The sequence below is a fragment of the Rhinolophus hipposideros genome (assembly GCF_964194185.1).
Source record: "Rhinolophus hipposideros genome assembly, chromosome: 18".
Lineage (NCBI taxonomy): Eukaryota > Metazoa > Chordata > Mammalia > Chiroptera > Rhinolophidae > Rhinolophus > Rhinolophus hipposideros.
In genome coordinates this window covers 23122704-23142153 of record NC_138064.1, presented here as the reverse complement: position 1 = coordinate 23142153, position 19450 = coordinate 23122704, and the positions used below count along the sequence as shown (strand labels likewise).

General features: G+C 35.6%; 1 protein-coding gene across 1 annotated transcript in view; it reads right to left on the bottom strand.

The window, feature by feature from the left end:
• The window catches only part of AGMO (alkylglycerol monooxygenase), a 310424-nt gene extending 308253 nt beyond the window's left edge, over positions 1–2171 (bottom strand). Inside the window, exons 1-2 of the mRNA XM_081079360.1 lie at positions 1875–2171; positions 346–476 (exon numbers count right to left, since the gene is read on the bottom strand). Of these exons, the coding sequence (XP_080935486.1) occupies positions 346–476; positions 1875–2000 (257 nt within the window). The 5' untranslated portion in view covers positions 2001–2171. The remainder of the gene's footprint in view (positions 1–345; positions 477–1874) is intronic.
• Between the last annotated feature and the right edge of the window lie 17279 nt (positions 2172–19450).

Genomic DNA, 19450 nt, shown 5'->3' with positions numbered 1-19450 from the left:
GAGTGTCTGCACACCAGAATGCTACCGTATATGAATTTTCCTGAGGCAAAATTAATTTTTCGATAGCTACCAAGACCATAACTCAAGGCGGGGACTAGGGTAGGGTAAATGAAGCACACAGCTTGGGCACAAAATTTACGGGGGGGCACCAATGAGCTCAGAAATCAAGATAAATTATATTTAGAGCAGTAATTTTTAATGAATGCATAGAAATATCCACGATGAACAAAACATCCAAGTGTTGAACGATAGTAACTGAATTCTTTGAAGATGTATGTGAAAAATAAATTAATTCATTTTCCATCAAATTTGAGAATTTCAGTTTATTGCTTCAGTGTTGCTCACCTTGGAAGCTGCGACAGAACACCAGCTGATATTGATGTTAATGCATCATCCAAACGACCTGGTGGCTTCCCTTTGTGAATCCAGCTGACAACTAGTTCAAGCAGCATCAGGGAAATGAAAAATGGAGTTGCCTGGAAAGGAAATTGCAGCAAAGAGATGCTATTGTGCTCGGTATGCAATTCTTCCACATTTGCTCATTAGTCATTCCAGAAGAGGGAGGTCCAGAGTGACATCTCGTAGAAGGAATAGGTATACACCTTTTCTAGAGGACCATTTTCTCCCAACAAATACATTTATTTCAGCTGTATACTAAACAGGTGCTCCAATTCTATCATCCAGTTTGAAAATAAAATGTAAGCAGGTGCAACCATGATAATTGCACTAAGAAAACAAGATTAGCAGGGACATGTTTCAAGTTAGACCTAAAAATTACATGTTAAAATAAGTGCAATTACCAGGTGTCTATTATCTACGTATGACTAAGCTAGACTCACTTTTAAAGGCATTCCTTAAGGATGTACCACGAATCTAGATTTTTCATCTTAGAATTGCAGGGATAACAAAATTGAAACTATATGAATACAGAATATTCTTCTGAGTATTTCAAAGTATAAAGTCATTGTAAAATGTTTGAAACATCATTCAAGTTTTATTCATTTAGCTTTAATTTTGTTTTATATAATAGGTGTTTTTAGGTTCCACTAATAATAGTATTACAATATAAAAAATAATTTATGAAGTTTTTCTCTAAAAAAAAAAAAAAAAAAAAAAACGAAAGAAGGAGTAATATCAAATCCTGAAAAAGTTATGGATTTCACTCATTTGAAGCTGATCATGAGTTTTAAAGTTTCCTAAACTGAACTCCCAAGAACATATTCTCTGATGTCATTTTTTTTTTTCTATTTCTGGTCTGAACTAGTAAGTGTTGTAGGAACATTTTGACAGGGTGGGGAACTTCAGTATTCAAGTTCTAATTCTGGATATTTCCACTTCCAATCATAGCCAGGAACCAAAAGTGAAAAGTGCCTCTAAACACTTCAGAGTTTCAAATAAAACTTGGTTCAAGTTCAAAGTTAGGAAATCAGAGTTGGACTCAGCTGTGTATCCATCCACTCTGCAGCACTACTCTACCAAATTAAAGAGGAAATTGTTTCCTGGGAGGTGGTAGACAAGTTTACTCTTAAAAAACAAAGTTGCTACAAAGTTACTATATGTCCATTGGACATTGAGCTTCTAAGAGCTAAATTTGTAATGCCACTGTGTCCAGGAAAACTTTTGAAAGTTTTGTCATATTCTGGAGTGACATGTCAGGGGAGGATACTTTGATAGAAGAAGAAGGTCAAGAATGTTGTACAGAAATTCAATTCAAGTACAAATTCTACTTTTGCTCCATATCTTTATGAAAAGGAATTGTTTTTATTACAATTTAATAATTTGAAGAATGAAAGTGAACAAACCCCAAGGATGTGTTTAAACTTACTTTGTATTTAAGAAAAAAGCGAAAGCAGCCCCTTCCCAGAGAGTCTCACCTGTTTTACATAATCAGGCACCTCTTCTAGGGTTTGGAATGATGTTTCATTGGGCTTCATCACGTAAAACATCATGCGGATTCCCTGGGAAACTGAAACATCCTGTTGGCCCTCTGGGTTCTTCATCTCTGCCCTTGTCTGATTCCCAGCTGGAGAATATTTGTGATTCAGTGGTTGAAGCCAGAGGCTGAACAAAGAGATGTGCTTCACAGAACAAGCCCTTTGTCAGAGAACAGCGCGAAACAAAGCTCCACAGAGAGCTCAGCCAACAGCAGATTCTGTGCTGAGGAAAACACTGGGATCAAGAACGAGTTCAAAGTTCAGTGGGCGCTGTCCCAGAAACGGGCATGTGGGGGAGGAAAAGGGGGAATCATGCCAAAATCAAAGATAAACAGTGGACCTTGGCTGTAGGTGGAGCTACTTACCATTAAAAAGCAAAAAACAAAAAACAACAACAAAAAACAGAGCAAAAAAACATATAAAACCTCCTTCGAAAGGGGGAGAAAAAGAGGTATTAACAGGTGAAAGTTTAGCCTGAAAACATGGACAGAAATTCAAGACTCAAATCACATGAAGAAAATTCATTTTTTGTTTCCCGTTTGAAATTCTCATGGTGTTCAAGTGTCCCCACAGAGTCATATACCCTGAAAAGACGGGGCGCTCTAATCTCACTTGACAAGACTAAGCTTGAAAGGCATGAAGCATTGAATCTTGTATATCTAATACTGGTCTTTGCCTATATGTTTTTGGAGCTGTATCATGCTACCTTCTGAGTGTTAGTGAAGCAATTTAGGGGCATCTGCCTTATTGCATGGTCTACATTGTTTAATGGAATCTTGACTAGTCACGTCTGTATTCTTAGAATTTAGGGGGAGCATGTTATTGAAAAAGCTGCCAGGATGTGACTGTGAGACCTTGTGTCTATTTTCCAGGAGGAGCGTAAGTTGTTTATTTCTTCTGGATAGACTAGAGGGAACTTGATTGCATCCCTAGTGAATGAGTGGAGCTTCCTCGAATAGTTTCAAGGCTCCACCTAGATTAACTGTAGTCATCCTGTGGCTGCTACCTTAACTTTCATTTTAAAAATGTTCATGGAGATTTAGTTAAATTATTAATACACAATTGTTTTAGAACAAAGTTAGATAAGCAACAAATAAATTACTACCCAGAGTCATTAACATTTTGGTATATGTATAGTCAGTTCTGCTATCACGGGACATATGTGTTGTTAAAGATCATTGTACTACGCAAAATTGTGCAATAAAAACCACTGGGCTTATGATAAAAAATGGGATCAGAGTTCAATACTCATAAACTTTGTAATGACCCACAAAAGGGAAAAAATCAGAACCTAAAAAAAGGTGGCACAGTTTTACACATGCATGTTACATAAAGGAATGACAAATACTGCAATAAATATGGTGCTTCATCTTGCAAAAGACCTGATGTTTGTTGGTAGAAGTAGGCATTGGAAGAGTTACAGATTGTGAGTTATTGTGGAATACTGGGAATAGGCTTACCTGAAGTCAGACAGAAAGTTGTAAACCAGTTATGAATTCCAAGGCTCATAACATACAGGTCAACTGAGGATGCTGGTACATGTTTGAGGCATGTGCATGGGTGTGCATTTTGTGTATTCCTAAACTTTTCACCTTAGTTGGGTGCAATCTTTAACATTCACCTGGTATTTCTCACACACAAGTATCAATGCCAGGCTCAAGTTATTTTCTAACATATTAATCCTGTTTGGAACAAATTTGCCATTTCAAAATATTGCAAAACTGACTGCACTTTCCGACGGTTCCCATTCTAAATGAATACATATAGACATACATATTTAATAAAAATGATCAGATTAGGCACAGTGTTTTATTACCTGCTTTTTAATTTTTTTGGAATTACATATGTAATGCGTTATGGAAGAAAAAAATTCAAACATAGTGGTATATAAATTAAAAGTAGCAGTACCCCTTTCTCTCAACACACACACCCATATTCTTCCCTTTAACTTCACAAGAACAATTTGTTCTAGTGGGTATTTTTGCATATCTATTTTTCCTACAAAGTTTAATTGTTATCATCATTTTTATTATCGTCAGATAAATGCATTTATACATACACACATTGTTTGATTTTTTTGGTAACAGACTATATTTAACAGAAGATGTAGCAACTTTCCTCCTTGGAGCCAACAACTTACCAGGAACATTCTTCCACTCTGTGTATGGTTATACAGCATTTTTTTTTTTTTTCTGGCTGCAGAGGTGTGTATGTATTCCAAGCAGGAAAACGCAGTCATTTTAAGTATTTCAAGTAGCGGAACTTTAATACAAAGAATTAATTACAGAGATGATGCAAGAGGTAAAAACCAAGTGGGAACAAAGAGGCAATCTAGAGATTAATATCGATAGGAAACCACTAGCATCCTTAAGCTATAAGGACAAAAGGAGGAGGCTGTGTGAGTAGAGTTTAGGGGCTGGGTCACCCAGGGATAGTTAGAACCACAATGGGCCTGTCCAACATAAGCAGAGAGTGACTGGAAAAAAAATTACTGTGGCTTCTCCCTTCCTGCCACCCAATCTCCCAGATAAAAAAAATCTCCCAGCAGTACTTCCCATTGGCCTAGATGAGTCAAAAGCCAGGTGAAAGAGATGACTAGGAAAAGAAGTCTGAGCGGCCAGCCCTTGGGATGGGGGGATGGATCTGAGGAAAAAGTCAACTATGAACCATCACACCATCATAACTTAACTGTTTCTCCATTGTTGTAAAATTAAGTGTTGTCGTCCAGTTCAAGATAATAAATATAATGCATCAATGGACATCATGGCATACACATCTTGTACATTTGTGCACATTTTTGCATTAAACAGATTCTTCAGCATGGATTATGTTGTTGAAGTCTATGTAAAATTTACGCTTTGAAATTGCTGCCAAATCCACCTGGAAAATTGACTTTCACTCTTGCTAACATTGGCTACTATCTATCTTTTACAGTTGTTTGTCAATTGATTGGGGGTGGGGGGTGGGAGATGAGGGTAAGGGGTATCAAATATATGGTGATGGAAGGAGAACTGACTCTGGGTGGTGAACACACAATGGGATTTATAGATGATGTAATACAGAATTGTACACCTGAAATCTATGTAATTTCACTAACAATTGTCACCCCAATAATTTTTTTTTAAATGTCATCTTGTTTTAATTTGCATTTCCCTAATTTTGATTGTCATTTCATTACATTTATTAGCCATTTGTTTTTCTTCATGTGATTTATTTTAAAATATATCTTGTAAAATATAATATAATAAAATGTAACTTTATTATATTCTTTCTGTATTGATTTATAAGCTAGCTATTTGCATTCTATAGCTTACACATTTTCCTCACGTATGTGGCAAATATTCTCTGTCTTTATTTTCTTTTAATTTTGTTAGCTGTATGTTATCATTCAGCAGTTACAACATTTTGTGTGCTGTTATCTTTTATTACCTCTTCCTTTGGGTCTTGCTTATGAATATTTTCCTCACCAGAATTCTATAAAAATAATCTATGTTTTCTTCTAGAACGTTTACAGAATTTTTTAGTTGTTGTCATTCCTTTCGACATCTGGAGTTTATTTTGTATATCGTATTAAGTCATTATTTCATGTTATACCTTCCTTATCAGCTCTTGGGTGGATATCACAGCTCTGCCCAAACCATCAGTTAGAGTCAGTACTTTTAACACTATTCTTTTACATATCTAGACTATTTCCAGGCTCCCCACTCAGTTCCACTGATATGTCTACTGTTGTGCTGACACCATGTTGATTTAATTATTGTATTATCATATTGCATTCTGGTAACGTGTAGAATACATTCTCATTTATGAATTTTATTTTTTCAAAAATCTTAAACTATTTTTTTTACATTTACTCTAATGGATATATTTAGACTAGACGTAAAGAATTCTATTGGCATTTTAACTGGATCTCCATTACATTCATGGATTGATTTGGAATAATTGACATAATGGGCACTCAATAAACTGGTCTGGAACAAATAAACATATACACTACACTCATTTAAACTTAGTTCTGTATTTAAACGATGCCAATGCTCACTACTCGTGCTTATATTTCTTATTTTCTCCATTCTTCTTTTATTTTTTGTTCTGATGTAAATTACAAAGTAATCTTTCCTTTTTTTCAGAAGGGTACATATATAATTACATATCTTACTATAAGTTTTTCATATATATATATGTATATATATGCAGAATAACTTGGCTAAATATAAAAATCTCTCATTCAAAAATTGATCCCCTCAATATTCAACAATGATAAAACTCTTTGGCAGAAAATCTGTCAGGTGAAGCCATGATGCAGAGAACAGGGGACTTTACATCTATGCCTAAGTTAGAAAGAGGAAAAGCCCAAGGTAGTTCCAGGTGCCTTTCTGTCCAAATATCTATGTTAAATCTCTGTCCAAAGCTTCCTATTCACTGGAGCCCTGCTTGCAGTCCCTTCTTTTATCTAATTAAAGTGGAAATGTTTGGGGAGAGCCAGATACGAGTGACAAGCATCCCTCAAGAATGCAAGACATGACAACTGGCTATTTAGTGTTCCCATCTGCGAATAAATCACACAAAAAGATTTCAGAAGCTTTTTGCATTGAAAAGACAAAAAAATCAAGTGATTGGAAATCTATAGGGATATTGATAACTGTACATTCAGGAAATAAAAATAATAACAATTTGAACAGGGAAAGTTTAATACAAAGAATTGTCAGTTACAACAGGGAATTGGAGTGATGAAGTGATTAATAAAAATTAAGGGAACTCTAAAGAATATAGGAAGAGCAGCTATAAGGAGCAGCCACTGTCCCCGGGACTGGACTGAGGAATGTGCTGGAAATCATGTTAGAGGAGGTAATTGAAAGGACGTGACCTCCAGTTGACCCAGGAGCTGGACCCGGGCCATTGGAGGCTCATCACCTCCTCCCCTGTCGTTGGTATATCGTTCCAATAGCCTAAGATGTTTTCAAGGACACAGCCTTCAGAGAGCAATGTATTGTTGATGTGGCTGAACCCAGTTAAGGTCTCTATATAAACTTTCAATATTCAAGTGGGTGGGTGTGGAGATCTAATCTTGCAGCCTCCTACCACAAGCCTTGTATGTAAGTTCCCTTGTTTATTTAACCTGCCACCTAACCAATTTGGACCGGTCTGCCTCTGTCTTCAGTCTTTCCTTGCAGTCTGCTTATGAGGGCCAGTGTCAGATTTCACCCAGGAAGCTCCTGAGATTTTTGAACCAACAAATCAGCCCTCTAAGATAGATGACTGAGAAAACTGTTCACCAGGACAAGGAGGTGCTTCCCGACAAAACCACCTGAGAGGGTGAAGCAGCTGACTGCCAAGCACTGCAGGCACTGGGCCCTGGAGAATCCCCCAGTACTGTAGGACAGTGCCAAGTAAGCACGTGGGAACCAGAGAGGGAAACACTTTCCTTTAACAATGACTGTCCAAGTCTCACTCCTGACACAGCTTAACATCATGTCAGCTATCATAGGAAAAATATTTAAAGGACTCTGATCCATTCTCACAGATCAATCAACAAAGTATGAATTTGGAGATGAGAAGCAATACATTTATAACTAACACAAGACATAGCACTCTGGTAATTATAAAAAGTCTTCTGTGTCATAGTTTTTAATTCATGTGATACTGAGTCTCACTGCTTACAAAATGCTAAATCATGTAGAAACAGTTTTCTAGGAGGCACTCATAAAATATTTTTGTGCCCTTGAAATTTTAATCATCTTGGTGTTATTTCTTTGGTAGGAATATCTTGAAGAGGTAGCCCTCTTTAAACCTCAAATTTTAATCTTCCTGTGCTTAAGGAAGTTTCCTGCTATTGCATTTTTTCTTACTGTTTCTGCTTTATTTATATTTTTTTTACATTTCTTCACAAATGTGATTTATCTGTTTACCAGATCCCATTTGTCTTCCATATTCATATATCGGTCTGACCATTTTCATTTCTTGTTTTCTAATGCTTTCTAACTAAAGCTTATATTTGTCTTCACTGTTTGTTTCTCCTTCTGGCTCTACTTTAAGTTCTACAATGATATTATTTGTTTTCCAATTTCTCTTCTTAACTCTCTTCTCCTATTTTGTCTTTTTTTTTTATCATATAATCTTTTTCTTCAAATTTCCTTCCTACTTAACTTCTTTGTGTGCGTAAAAGAATAGTACCTAAAATATTCTTAATTTCCTAGAAGGTAATACTCAAAGTATGTCCATCTCCACCCCCCTCCCATTCCTGATTGGTTTATTCTTGAATGGGTACAGGTCGTTTCATGTCTTTTTTTTTGTTTGTTTATTTTTTCCTCCAAAAAGATGCGGTGACTATTGCTTGGTAGGATCCCTCCAGCTAGATGTAGCACTTTGGAGCTTAGATTTCTCTTATCAGCCAAAGGGAGTGGAGGAGAAACTATGAACGTGATCAATCTCCAAAAGTCCCAATGCTTTATCAGTGAGTTGGAACTGCAGTAGTGGTGGCCAGTTTTCCTTATCTTAGTTCTCTTCTCCTTGGCATCTTCTACTCCCGTCACACAAAAAGACCATTTCAGGTATTCTTCCTGTAATTTCTCTTCATTAAGGTTAGGGAGTTTCCATGGCCTACTGGGGAGGATTTCCAGTCATAAAACATGTCTTTTGATTTTGGACAATTTGACAATTAGGAAAAATGAGAATTTGCTTGTGGAAAAGCATCTCAGCCCATGGGTTTTCTCTTTTGTGAGAAAGTGTATAATTCCCTCCACCCTAGATGATCTCATTCTCCTTTGATGTTATTGACCCTAAAGGCCCAAATGACTCCTATTTGAGTGGGTCAATCTTAGCCATAGTTCTCACCACCAATCTTGACCACATGTGGGTTACAGAGTTCATTAACTACAACAGAGGGATCCAACTCTGTTTTTGAAAAACTGGGTTAAAATAGTAGAAATAGTAGCACATGGTGTAGTCGTCTTTCTACTAAAAAAAACACATCAAGGTGACTTCAAGGTGAAAGCAAGAAAGGCAGACCTTCTCCTTGGTGCTGCCATAACTCCAGCCTTTACCCTTCCAAATCAGGGGATATTTAGTTCTTACCCCTGTTGTTCTCCTCTTCTTACAAGGACCACCTTTGACCTCATTTAACCTTAATTACTTCTATAAAGGTCCTATCTCCAAACACAGTCATTTTGGGGGCCTGAGCTTCAACATATGAATTGTGGAGAGTCACAATTCAGTTCCTAATACCTCTCCATATATCTTTCTCTTTAGTCACTGAGTCAATTTTGGGGAATTTTACTGGAAGCCTGCTCTTACATCACTATCTTTAAAGGTTTATTTTTCTAAGATTATAAAAATAATGTATGTTCCCTGTAGAAATGTAGGAAAATGTAGGAAATGCTTTAAAAAAAAAAGTAAGTCATCATAATCCCACCAATCAGGTTAGAGCCTCATTAATATTTTAATGTTCATCTTATGTTCAAGGTTCGTTCAGAGACATTAGTTTACATAGATGAGTTCACACTCTATGTGTAATTTAGGTCCGCCTTTTTCAAATTTGGAAACTATATGATGAAAGACAAAGACTCAGTATGGAAAATGTCTTGGTCTCTGAATCATTATTTGGAGGAGAGCTAACCATCACTCAGGACACTATGTAAGTAAAATTTAAGCATATAATGTGATTTTTGTATTTCAGTTGTTTTACTGGAGGCTAATGGTGCCCTAACTCATATAGACAAAAAAACATTGGAAGGTTTTGAACAGAGGTGTCACGTAATCTAACATAGGTATTAAAACCATCAGACTGGTTTCTCTGTGAAGAATCAACAATAGGGGGGAGAGTGAAAGCATGGGACCATTCAGAAGTCACTGATATAATTTAAGCAGTACATGTCGGTGACGTTCAATTGGGTGTTTTCAGTGGAAGTGGTGAGAAGTGGAAAGATTCTGGATACATTTTGATGGTAAAGATGACCAGGTTTACTAACACAATGGCTGAGGAGACATGCATAGTTAAAAGTTTGGTTTAAGCAGATAAAGAATGGAGCTGTTATTTACTACAATAGAAAAACGGGAATATTAGGCTTTCAAAATAATATGAGATAACTAAAGACATCTATGTAGACGTGGTTGCAGCAGTTGGATATGTAAATCTGAAATTCAAATCTCAAAATATGCGTATTGGCTATGCATAGAAAGCAAAAGTACTGACTAGAATAACTACAAGCCAAACATAAGGATGATTCAACCATGTTCATAAGCTTAAACAATACTCATTTTTAATTTGAAAACCATATCTATTATTTGTTTTTTTCTTGCATGGCAATATTTTTATAGTTTAAATATAGAAAACATAAAATATTATAATTTGCACATTACTATGAATAATCTCATTATAGAAGTAATGAAAGGATATATACCCTATTCCTATTTTAATTCATAGTACAGCAAGGATATGTTTTAATATTAAGAAACTGCCAAACTCTTTTCCAGTGTATGTACCTTTTAGCATCCCCTCCAGTATAAGAGTTCCAGTTGCTCTGCATGCTTTCTAGCATTTGGTATATTCAGGCTTATTTTCATTTTTCATTATATTTTTCATATCTAAATGACTGCATAATTTGTATATAATACTATTGTCACAATATGAAGTTCATTGTTTACACTCCTATTTTATTTATTTATATATATATATATTTGAGGGCAATTTTAAAAAAATAACATAGCTATGTGCTGCCAGCATTTTAATATTGTCTCTAGGAGTCTTTGAATCCTTTGTATTAATACTTTTCATTAGAAAATGGCACCATATGAAACTTAAATCAATCTCTCTATTTTCTTAGATCAGATTTTATTACTTTTGGCCAAAGTCCTTTCCACGACTTAGAAGGCAAAGATCAGGTAGAACATGATCTTTAAAGAAATTTATGGCATACACTTGAGTTCAGAGCTCAAAAAACAAATAGTATTTCAGAAGTTATTTCTTCAAAATTCCATCAAGCTAATACATCTCATTGTTATTTAAACAGTAGTCAGTGCCAAAAGAGCAACTCAAAGTGCTACACACATATCAGTGTCAGAATATATGTAACTCGCTCTTTATAGGATTGATTTTGAGTCAAAGTTGGAATTAATCCAAATGCACAGTGCACAATAAAAGAATGTGGAGGGTCTCAAGAGTATTTTTTTTTTTTTGAAATAGCTCTGAGATTCTCTGCAAAAGAGAAGGATTCCTTTTGAAAAATATACTTGGAAAACACAAAATAACACATATACCTCTTAGAGATTAATCTATTGTGTAATAAATATTTTAAAGGTTCTGACAAGTCCAGCAGCAAGTATATTTATGTTAATGGGCTCAGCTTGCAGTTTCTCAGTTGTAATTTCCTACAGAATTACTGTTAATCTAATACTTGAGAACACATCTGAGAATGTGTGTGACATGGTGCATGGTTTGGAAACTGCTGTCTAACTCAGGGCCTCGGTAGGGGTGTTTCTCTGTTAAGGAAAGAATAGACACCTATCTTTGGTAGTGGCAATTAATGCCCATGATCTGAGGGGGAAATCACTATAAAGGACTTGTATATGCTCAAAAAAATCTAAAAGGTACGATTAGTTAGTGTGCTATGCTACCTACAGAAGTGTGTTTCTAATAACACCAGCAGATCAGACAAAGTCCTTTACCTAAATATCCATCACAGAACCTGCTGCCTGCTGATGAAAGGACCTATGAACCTTCTTTTATGAAACAGAGTTGAAGCAATTCATCGTAGACATAAATCCAGTTCTTATCATTCTCTAGGACATGTGGTTAGGAATTTCTCTCTTGTTTCAGTACCAAGAATAATGTGTTTCTCCTGAACAGCATTTGTGTTATTTAATTTTATGGATGCCATGAATCACCTACCTAATCATGTTTCCCACTTCAGATGGTTTAATGTATAGCTTAGTGCCAAATTGATATCATAAATTTGGCAAGTGTATCGGATTCAAGTGGTGGCATATACTAAACTCAAATCTGGATTCACATTGATTCCTGCCAATGTTTTCCTTGCTTCATTTTTGTCACCTATTTCATTCTGTTTTATTAAGTGATATTGAGTGCATTGGTATAGATGTTTTAATTTCTTCTCGTCATGTGGCAAGGAATTTTTTTTTAAGTTAATAGATTATTTAATGAATGAAAAGAGCAATCTAACTAGATTGCTTCTAGTTAAAGCAATCTAACTAGAGTGTCTTATTTTGATAGGCATTTCTTAGGAGACATACGTAAATTTTTATTATTCTAACAAAAGCACATATTATAATTAAGAAGAGCCAATATCTGCTGGGATATGACTGGGTTGGATATGGGTGATGCCAATGAGAAAAACTAAATGTGTTCAGGGGACCAATTCATGATCCAAGCAAACTGATAAAGTTTTCATTTATTTTAATTTTTGTTTCCAACATGATCTCTGCAAATACTTTTCAATCATAATTAACTTTTACTTCAGACTTTTTCTTGGCAGAAAGGGATTAAATTTATTTAGTATTTTGTATAAGGAACCAGGCTGATATATACTTCAAATATATAACTAGGATGCCTGGATCCTCATCGGGAGGTTTGGCAAATAAGAATTTACCACAGCATCAGAAAAAAACAGCCCTCAATTACACACACCTCAGCATAGCTTCCTTCTGCCCTCCTTCTTCAGGAATCCTCCCCTGGGGGGTGTGGGGTGAGGGAGGGGGGATAGTGGGGTGGTAGGGTGTTCTTTTTGGAAAAGGACAGTCCTACCTTGCTATTGTAACCCAAATATAAAACTTTGCCAAGGAGAATGGGTTACTCCACAACACTATCAGAACTTGTTTGCACTATAATAAATTACTGTGCTATTGTTGCCATCACCTAGTCGAGAATTCTTGTGTCCCAGCTGAAATCAGAAATATCTGAAAGATACCTTCTGTTCATTTTCACTGCCACACCTGGAACATTACTGCACATCATTGTCACCTGCCCTGTTCAAATAATAAATTAGATGACTCATGATCTGCTTACTGGAGAGAAAGGGAAAAAAAAAAAAAAAAAACCTCCTAAGTCACAGGTCTTCAAAGTAAAAGAGAAAATACCTCACACAAATATATCCAAAGACACATACTTTCTGCACTTTCCCCACTCCCTTAAAACTACATCAAAACTTAAAACCTTTACTCTTCAAAAGTCACTGTTGAGAGAGAGAATGAAATAGCCAAATACTGGGGAAAAATGTTTACAAATCCTGTGTTTAATAAAAGACTTTGATCCAGAAGAATCAAATAATTCTGAAAACTCAACACTAACCTAATTTTTAAAAAATGGGCAAGAGATTTGAAGAGACACTTCACAAAAGATCATTCAAATGGCAAATCAGTACTAATGTCATTAGTCACTGTCATTAGTCATTAGAGAAATGCATATTAAAATCACTACACACCTCAAGATCTGTCCATGTTGTCCCAGAGGATAAGGGGTGGGAGGTGGTAGGTGAGGGTACATGGGATCAACTATATGGTGATGGAAGGAGAACTGACTCTGGTTGGTGAACACAATGTGATATATAGATGATGTGATACAGAACTGTACACTTGAAACCTATGTAATTTTACTAACCATTGTCACCCCAATAAAGTTAAATCAAAAAAATAATAATTACACACCTATTAGAATTGATAAAATTAAAACGACTGGTAATACCAAGTGTTTGTGAGGATGTGAAGGAACTGAGACCCTTGTGTATTACTGGTGGGAATGGAAAAGAATACAAATCACTATAGAAAGCTGTTTGGCAGTTTCTTTAAAAATTAAATATAATTTTAATTTTTAAGAACTCTTACCTTATGTGTGTGTTACATGCCATTTAGTCAGCTCTGACTCATGCTGACCCTGTGAATGGGTGATGTCCAAAATGTCTTGCCCTACTCAGCTCCTGAAGACTCAAGCCAATGGCTTCTTTTATGGAGTCAATCTATCTGAGATCTGGTCTGCCTATTTTCCTGCTGTCTTCTATTTTTTCCAGTGTTGTTGTCGCTTGACATCCATTTAACTCTTAGAAATGTACTGAAAGAGAAAAATCATATACCCATGCAAATACTTGCACACATGTTCGTATCACACTTATCTGTATTTTTAACAGACATCATATGAACCCATAGGGCTATTATATAACCTAATGTCCTCACTACCACATTGGCTTTCTGGGGAATAGTCAGTTGTTCTGTCAAACTACACTTCACAGCCCACACCTTGGAGTCTAACTTGATTCTCCCACTTTTCTTACTTCCCATATCTAGTTTACATCAACTTCTATAGGTTCTACCAGCAAACCTATATTGTACCACAACTCATTAATGAATTGTGAAATCATTACAGTGGGTCACAAGTAGAATTCTTAAAATAAATAGAACAGGAAGAAAGATAAAATTATATCAAAATGTCACCATTTCTTAACAGTTACAAAATTAGCATCATCTCATGAAATTTTGTTTCAGTTACATACAAGCCTCTCTCAGACACATACCTTAGAGGTTAGAAATTTGCTAGTTTTTCAATTTAAATTGCAGTAAAAAAAAAAAAGGTTGAAAATTACTGCTCCATATCTGACTCCTGTTTTCCATTTCTGCTGATACCATCCATCAAGCCTCCTCCCTCCCTTTCCAGGACCATTATAATTACCTTCTATTTTGCCTCCCTGCTTTTTCTCCAACATGCTGTGAATCCACTGTCCACATAGAAACCAGAAAATCGTTTTAATATGTTGGCCAAATCAATCATTTTCCACCTTAAAATTCGATATTGCTTTTGGAACAAAACAAGTACACATCCCTTTGCCCACCTTACCTTGATCTGAGTATATGACATGAGCTGTCTTCTGACTATTCCAGAAAAAACCTCACTGCTTGCCCCTACCCGCCTCCACCTTTCTCCTTGTGATTTCTGTTAGTGTCTCCAATGTACACCAGCATCTTTAAGATTATTTTTGCCTGTGCCTTTAATACTTTTTGTGGCCTCTTAACATCCTTGGATCCTTTTAATATTTCATGAGTAGTGTAAATATGCCCTCCAACTCCTGGATATCTCTACTATATAAATACTTAGAACTTAACACATCAACATTGAGCTCATCACTGTTTATCCCTGCACTCTTCCTCACATCACTATCATCAAAGCTCTGTGTCTTTCCTATATCCTTACCTCTGAATGTTACTACTTTTTTAGAGTATGGTCATGTGCCACTTGATGACAGGGATACATTCTGGGAAATATGTCTTTAGGCAATTTTGTTGTTTTGTGATCATTGAGTGTACAAACCTGTATGGAACCCCATACTACACACCCAGGCTATATGGTAGACTACATTGTTTCTAGGCTGCAAACCTGTATAGCAGGCTACTATACTGAATACTGTGGGCAACTGTAACACATTGGTTAAGTATTTGTGTATCTAAACATGGAAAAGGTACATTAACAATACAGAATAAAAGATAAAAGTGGTACACCTGTATATAGCACTAACCATGCATGGAGCTTACAGGACTGGAAGATACCCTAGGTGTGTCAGTGAGCTAGTGTGAGTGAGTGTGAAGGCTTCAGGCATGACTGCACATTGCTGCAGATCTCATCAACACTGTACACCAGCATCTCCACAAACATGTGAGTGATATGTTACGTTAGAACTTTACGACAGCTATGAAGTCACTAGGAGACAGGCAATTTTCAGCTTCATTCTAATCTTTTGGGACCATTGCTTTTTGATTGAAAGGTTATGCAGCTCACGGCTATGTAGTTGTTTCTAGAGTTTAGATACATCCTAAGTCCTCTCACTCTCACATCCATCCTATCTCCAAGTCTTGCCGATTCTACTCCTGATGCCAGGTAGATGTCTGTTTTCAACCAAAGGGCATTGTCTATCAGAGCGATAGCATGTTGGAAGCATACAGGTTTCCAGGACTTTCCAACTTTATAGATTTTATTATACTATGACATAATTTGTCACATGTATGCTTCTCTCTAGGCCTGTGCTATGCTCCCCTGTGTGCTCACCCATTCATGGCTTGAGTAGTGGATTAGGAGCCACAATCCTGCCTGCATTGAGGCGCAGGCCTCTAAACCCAGTGGCAAAGGGAGCACCGCTGGCAAATTCCAGCTTCCTGTTAAGTTAGTTCCCACCTGCAGCTGAGTCTCGGGCAAATATGCAGCAATGCTGGAATTTTTGTTTTTTTAATCCATTCATGCATATTCTGTAGTAGCTTTTCCTTGTCTTCACCTTTAACTTTTTCGATATTCTTTTAAGATAAGAAATGTTTGGTATCTTTGTATAAACATTTAGCCAATTTAAATATTTTTTCTTATAAATTTATTTATAATATCCCTTGAAAAAAATTACAAATTTTTCTCAGAAAACACATTTGCCGGTTCATGTACTTAATTCACCTCTGAAACACTGGATAGTTCTGAAAGAGCCTTCTGATACTTAGACATGAGGTGTCTTTTTGATAATCCAAATTATCTTGAGCTAAATTAACAAATAATTGCATGTCTCCTACACATAGTCTCCCACCTCTATTAAAATTTTAAATGACAATCTGAGTAATGATATAGTATTTATCCTTGCTACAGACACATATCATTTGGTGTTCCTATGCTAATTGATATCAAAAGAAAAACTGAGATGTCTTAGAGACAAAGAAACTCTTCTTCATCTTGAAGAAAGCAATACTGAGTCCAATGTTGAGTTCGTGGCTGACTGATCTTTAATAATTTCCTTTACTCATTCAGGAACTTTTTCAGTTATGTATTTTATAAATTATTTGTTTCTTATTTGTATTTTTATATATTAAAATTTTATTTTATTACATATTATTTTTATATGTTAAACATTTATTTTTATTATAAATTGTTATTTATTTTGTTTTTATTACTTTTATTATATATTACATATTAAGCTATTTTTATTACATATTAAACATTTAATATTTTATTTTTTGTTGTGTTATTTTTATTATCATCAATTTATAGAAAGTACTACTGAGTATTCATTTATCATTTACTTTTTATAATATAAATTTTCTTATTTAAATAATTGTACTTATTATTTAAATGGATTCAACACATTTAATAAATAATTATTCTGGCAAAATTTTCAAAATTGATACTCACATGACTAAAGTTTGACGAACATGTATTATCTTATTTAATCCTCATGAGGCATGCATTATACTATTTTGCAGATGTGACAACAGGGAGTTAAAAAGAGTATCTAAACTATTTAAGGTCAATATATTCATAACTTTAAAAAAATGACCAAAGTAGAAGATAAATATGCCCGAGGTAAGTGCAACATTTTTGACCATCACTAGGCATTAAAGGTGACAAAGGTAAAAAACTAACTTTGAGGACCCTGTAATTCTGTTAATGACAATCATTTGAGCCCATGTTTGGGACAGCAGAAATGACACCAAAAGGGGCACCAAGGAGGAGACAGAACGTAATCATATTGACCTGTCTGGGAGGTGAAAATTCCAGTAGTGAAGTCTGATCCAAACAGTAAGAATATTAAATATGTACATATAGTGTAAATTAAAATTTTAAAAACTGGAATTTTCCCATCTACTAATGTCAGAATGCTTTACATGAAATACGTTTTTACATTCTATTTGATAGGAATTGGTGAGATATCTAAAAGACGATGATGTCCATCAAACTTGAGTGGGAGCAGAAATTTCATCCACTTTGAAAGCAAGCAATATTCTCACCTCTCTAGGCTGTCTCTGACCCATTCACACTTCAAAACAGAGAATCCCCAGATGCTTCCTGTTTGAGTTTCTGAATACTGGGCCTGAACTAAACACAACTCATGAAGTGCAAGTTGGAAAGAGGCAAGACAGAACAATGTGAAATAAGCATCCGCTTACTGGATTTGAAATGTAATTCAGAACTGATCCAAAGCAATTTATTTCTATTATTTAACATTATCTTGGAATAGTAAAGCAAACTAACAAAAAGAGAACATCCTTGAAAAAATGAATCTCATGTTGTTTTTCCAACTATTTGTAGATTATATGAAAATTGGCAGTGGTCTATTTTTAGGGATTTATACGACATTTATTATTAGTCTGGTTACTAAGTGTAGCACATTCTTACAACCTATGTGAATCTGACTAGCTGAATTTTATCGTGAAGCATGTTAAGAAAGAATAAACTAGCTATTTGGGAAATACAAATCAAAACCACAATGAGATACCACTTCACACCTGTTAGAAATGCTATCATCACCAATACCAGTAATAAGTGTTGGAGAGGCTGTGGAGAAAAAGAAACCCTCATACACTGCTGGTGGGGATATAAATTGATACAACCACTGTGGAAAACCATATGGAGGTTCCTCAAAAATTAAGAATAGAATTACCATTTCCTCTTCTGGGTATCTACCCCAAAAAAGTCTGTAAACATTTGTCTATAAAGATATATGTGCACTGGTACAGAAGATACCAAACCAAAAGCTGCATTTTGGCCAGCATCTATAGGTGAGGTATGGCTTCTCTCTTGGTATGGAGTGTGTGTGTGTGTGTATGTGTGTGTGTGTGTGTGTGTGTGTGCACGCGTGCACGTGCACACATGCTCATGATTGTACATGGAACTGATATATCTAACAGAAAATGAAATATGTTTGAATTAAGTCGTCATGTCTAAGACAAGTTGCTTGGTAAATCTTCAAAGACAATGGCAAGACAAGACCTAGCTTATTCTTTTTTCTTTGTTTTGTTTTACTTTATTAAATTTACTGGGGTGACATTGGTTAGTAAAATTATATAGTGTTCAAGTGTACATTTGTATAGAACATCAACTGTATATTTCCTTGTGTGTTCACCACCCAGAGTCAGTTTTCCTTCTATCACCATATATTTGACCCTCTTTATCCTCTTCTACCACCACTTACCCTCTGGTAACCATTAAACTGTTGTCTGTATATACGAGTTTTTTTGTATCTTTGTTTGTTTGTCTTGTTCATTTTTTGCTTTCAGATTTACATCCCACATATGAGTGAAAAATCATATAAATCTCGACTTATTTCTGTCTGACTTATTTCACTTAGCGTAGATCCAGCCATGTTGTTGCAAATGGCAGCATTTCGTCTTTTCTTATGGCCGAGTAATATCCCACTGTATGTATGTACCACATCTTCTTTATCCAATCACCTATCGAAGGACGCTTTGGTTGGTTTCATGTCTTGACCACCTTGAATAAAGCTGCAGTGAACATAAAGGTACATATATCTTTATAGACAAATGTTTACAGACTTTTTGGGGGTAGATACGCAGAATAGGGAATGGTAATTCTATTCTTAATTTTTTGAAGAACCTCCATATGGTTTTCCACAGAGGTTGTACCGATTTACCTTCCCACCAGCCATATATAAGGGTATCTTTTTCTCCACAGCTTCTCCAACACTTGTTATTACTTATCTTTTTGATGATAGCCATTCTAACAAGTGTGAGGTGGCATCTCATTGTGGTTT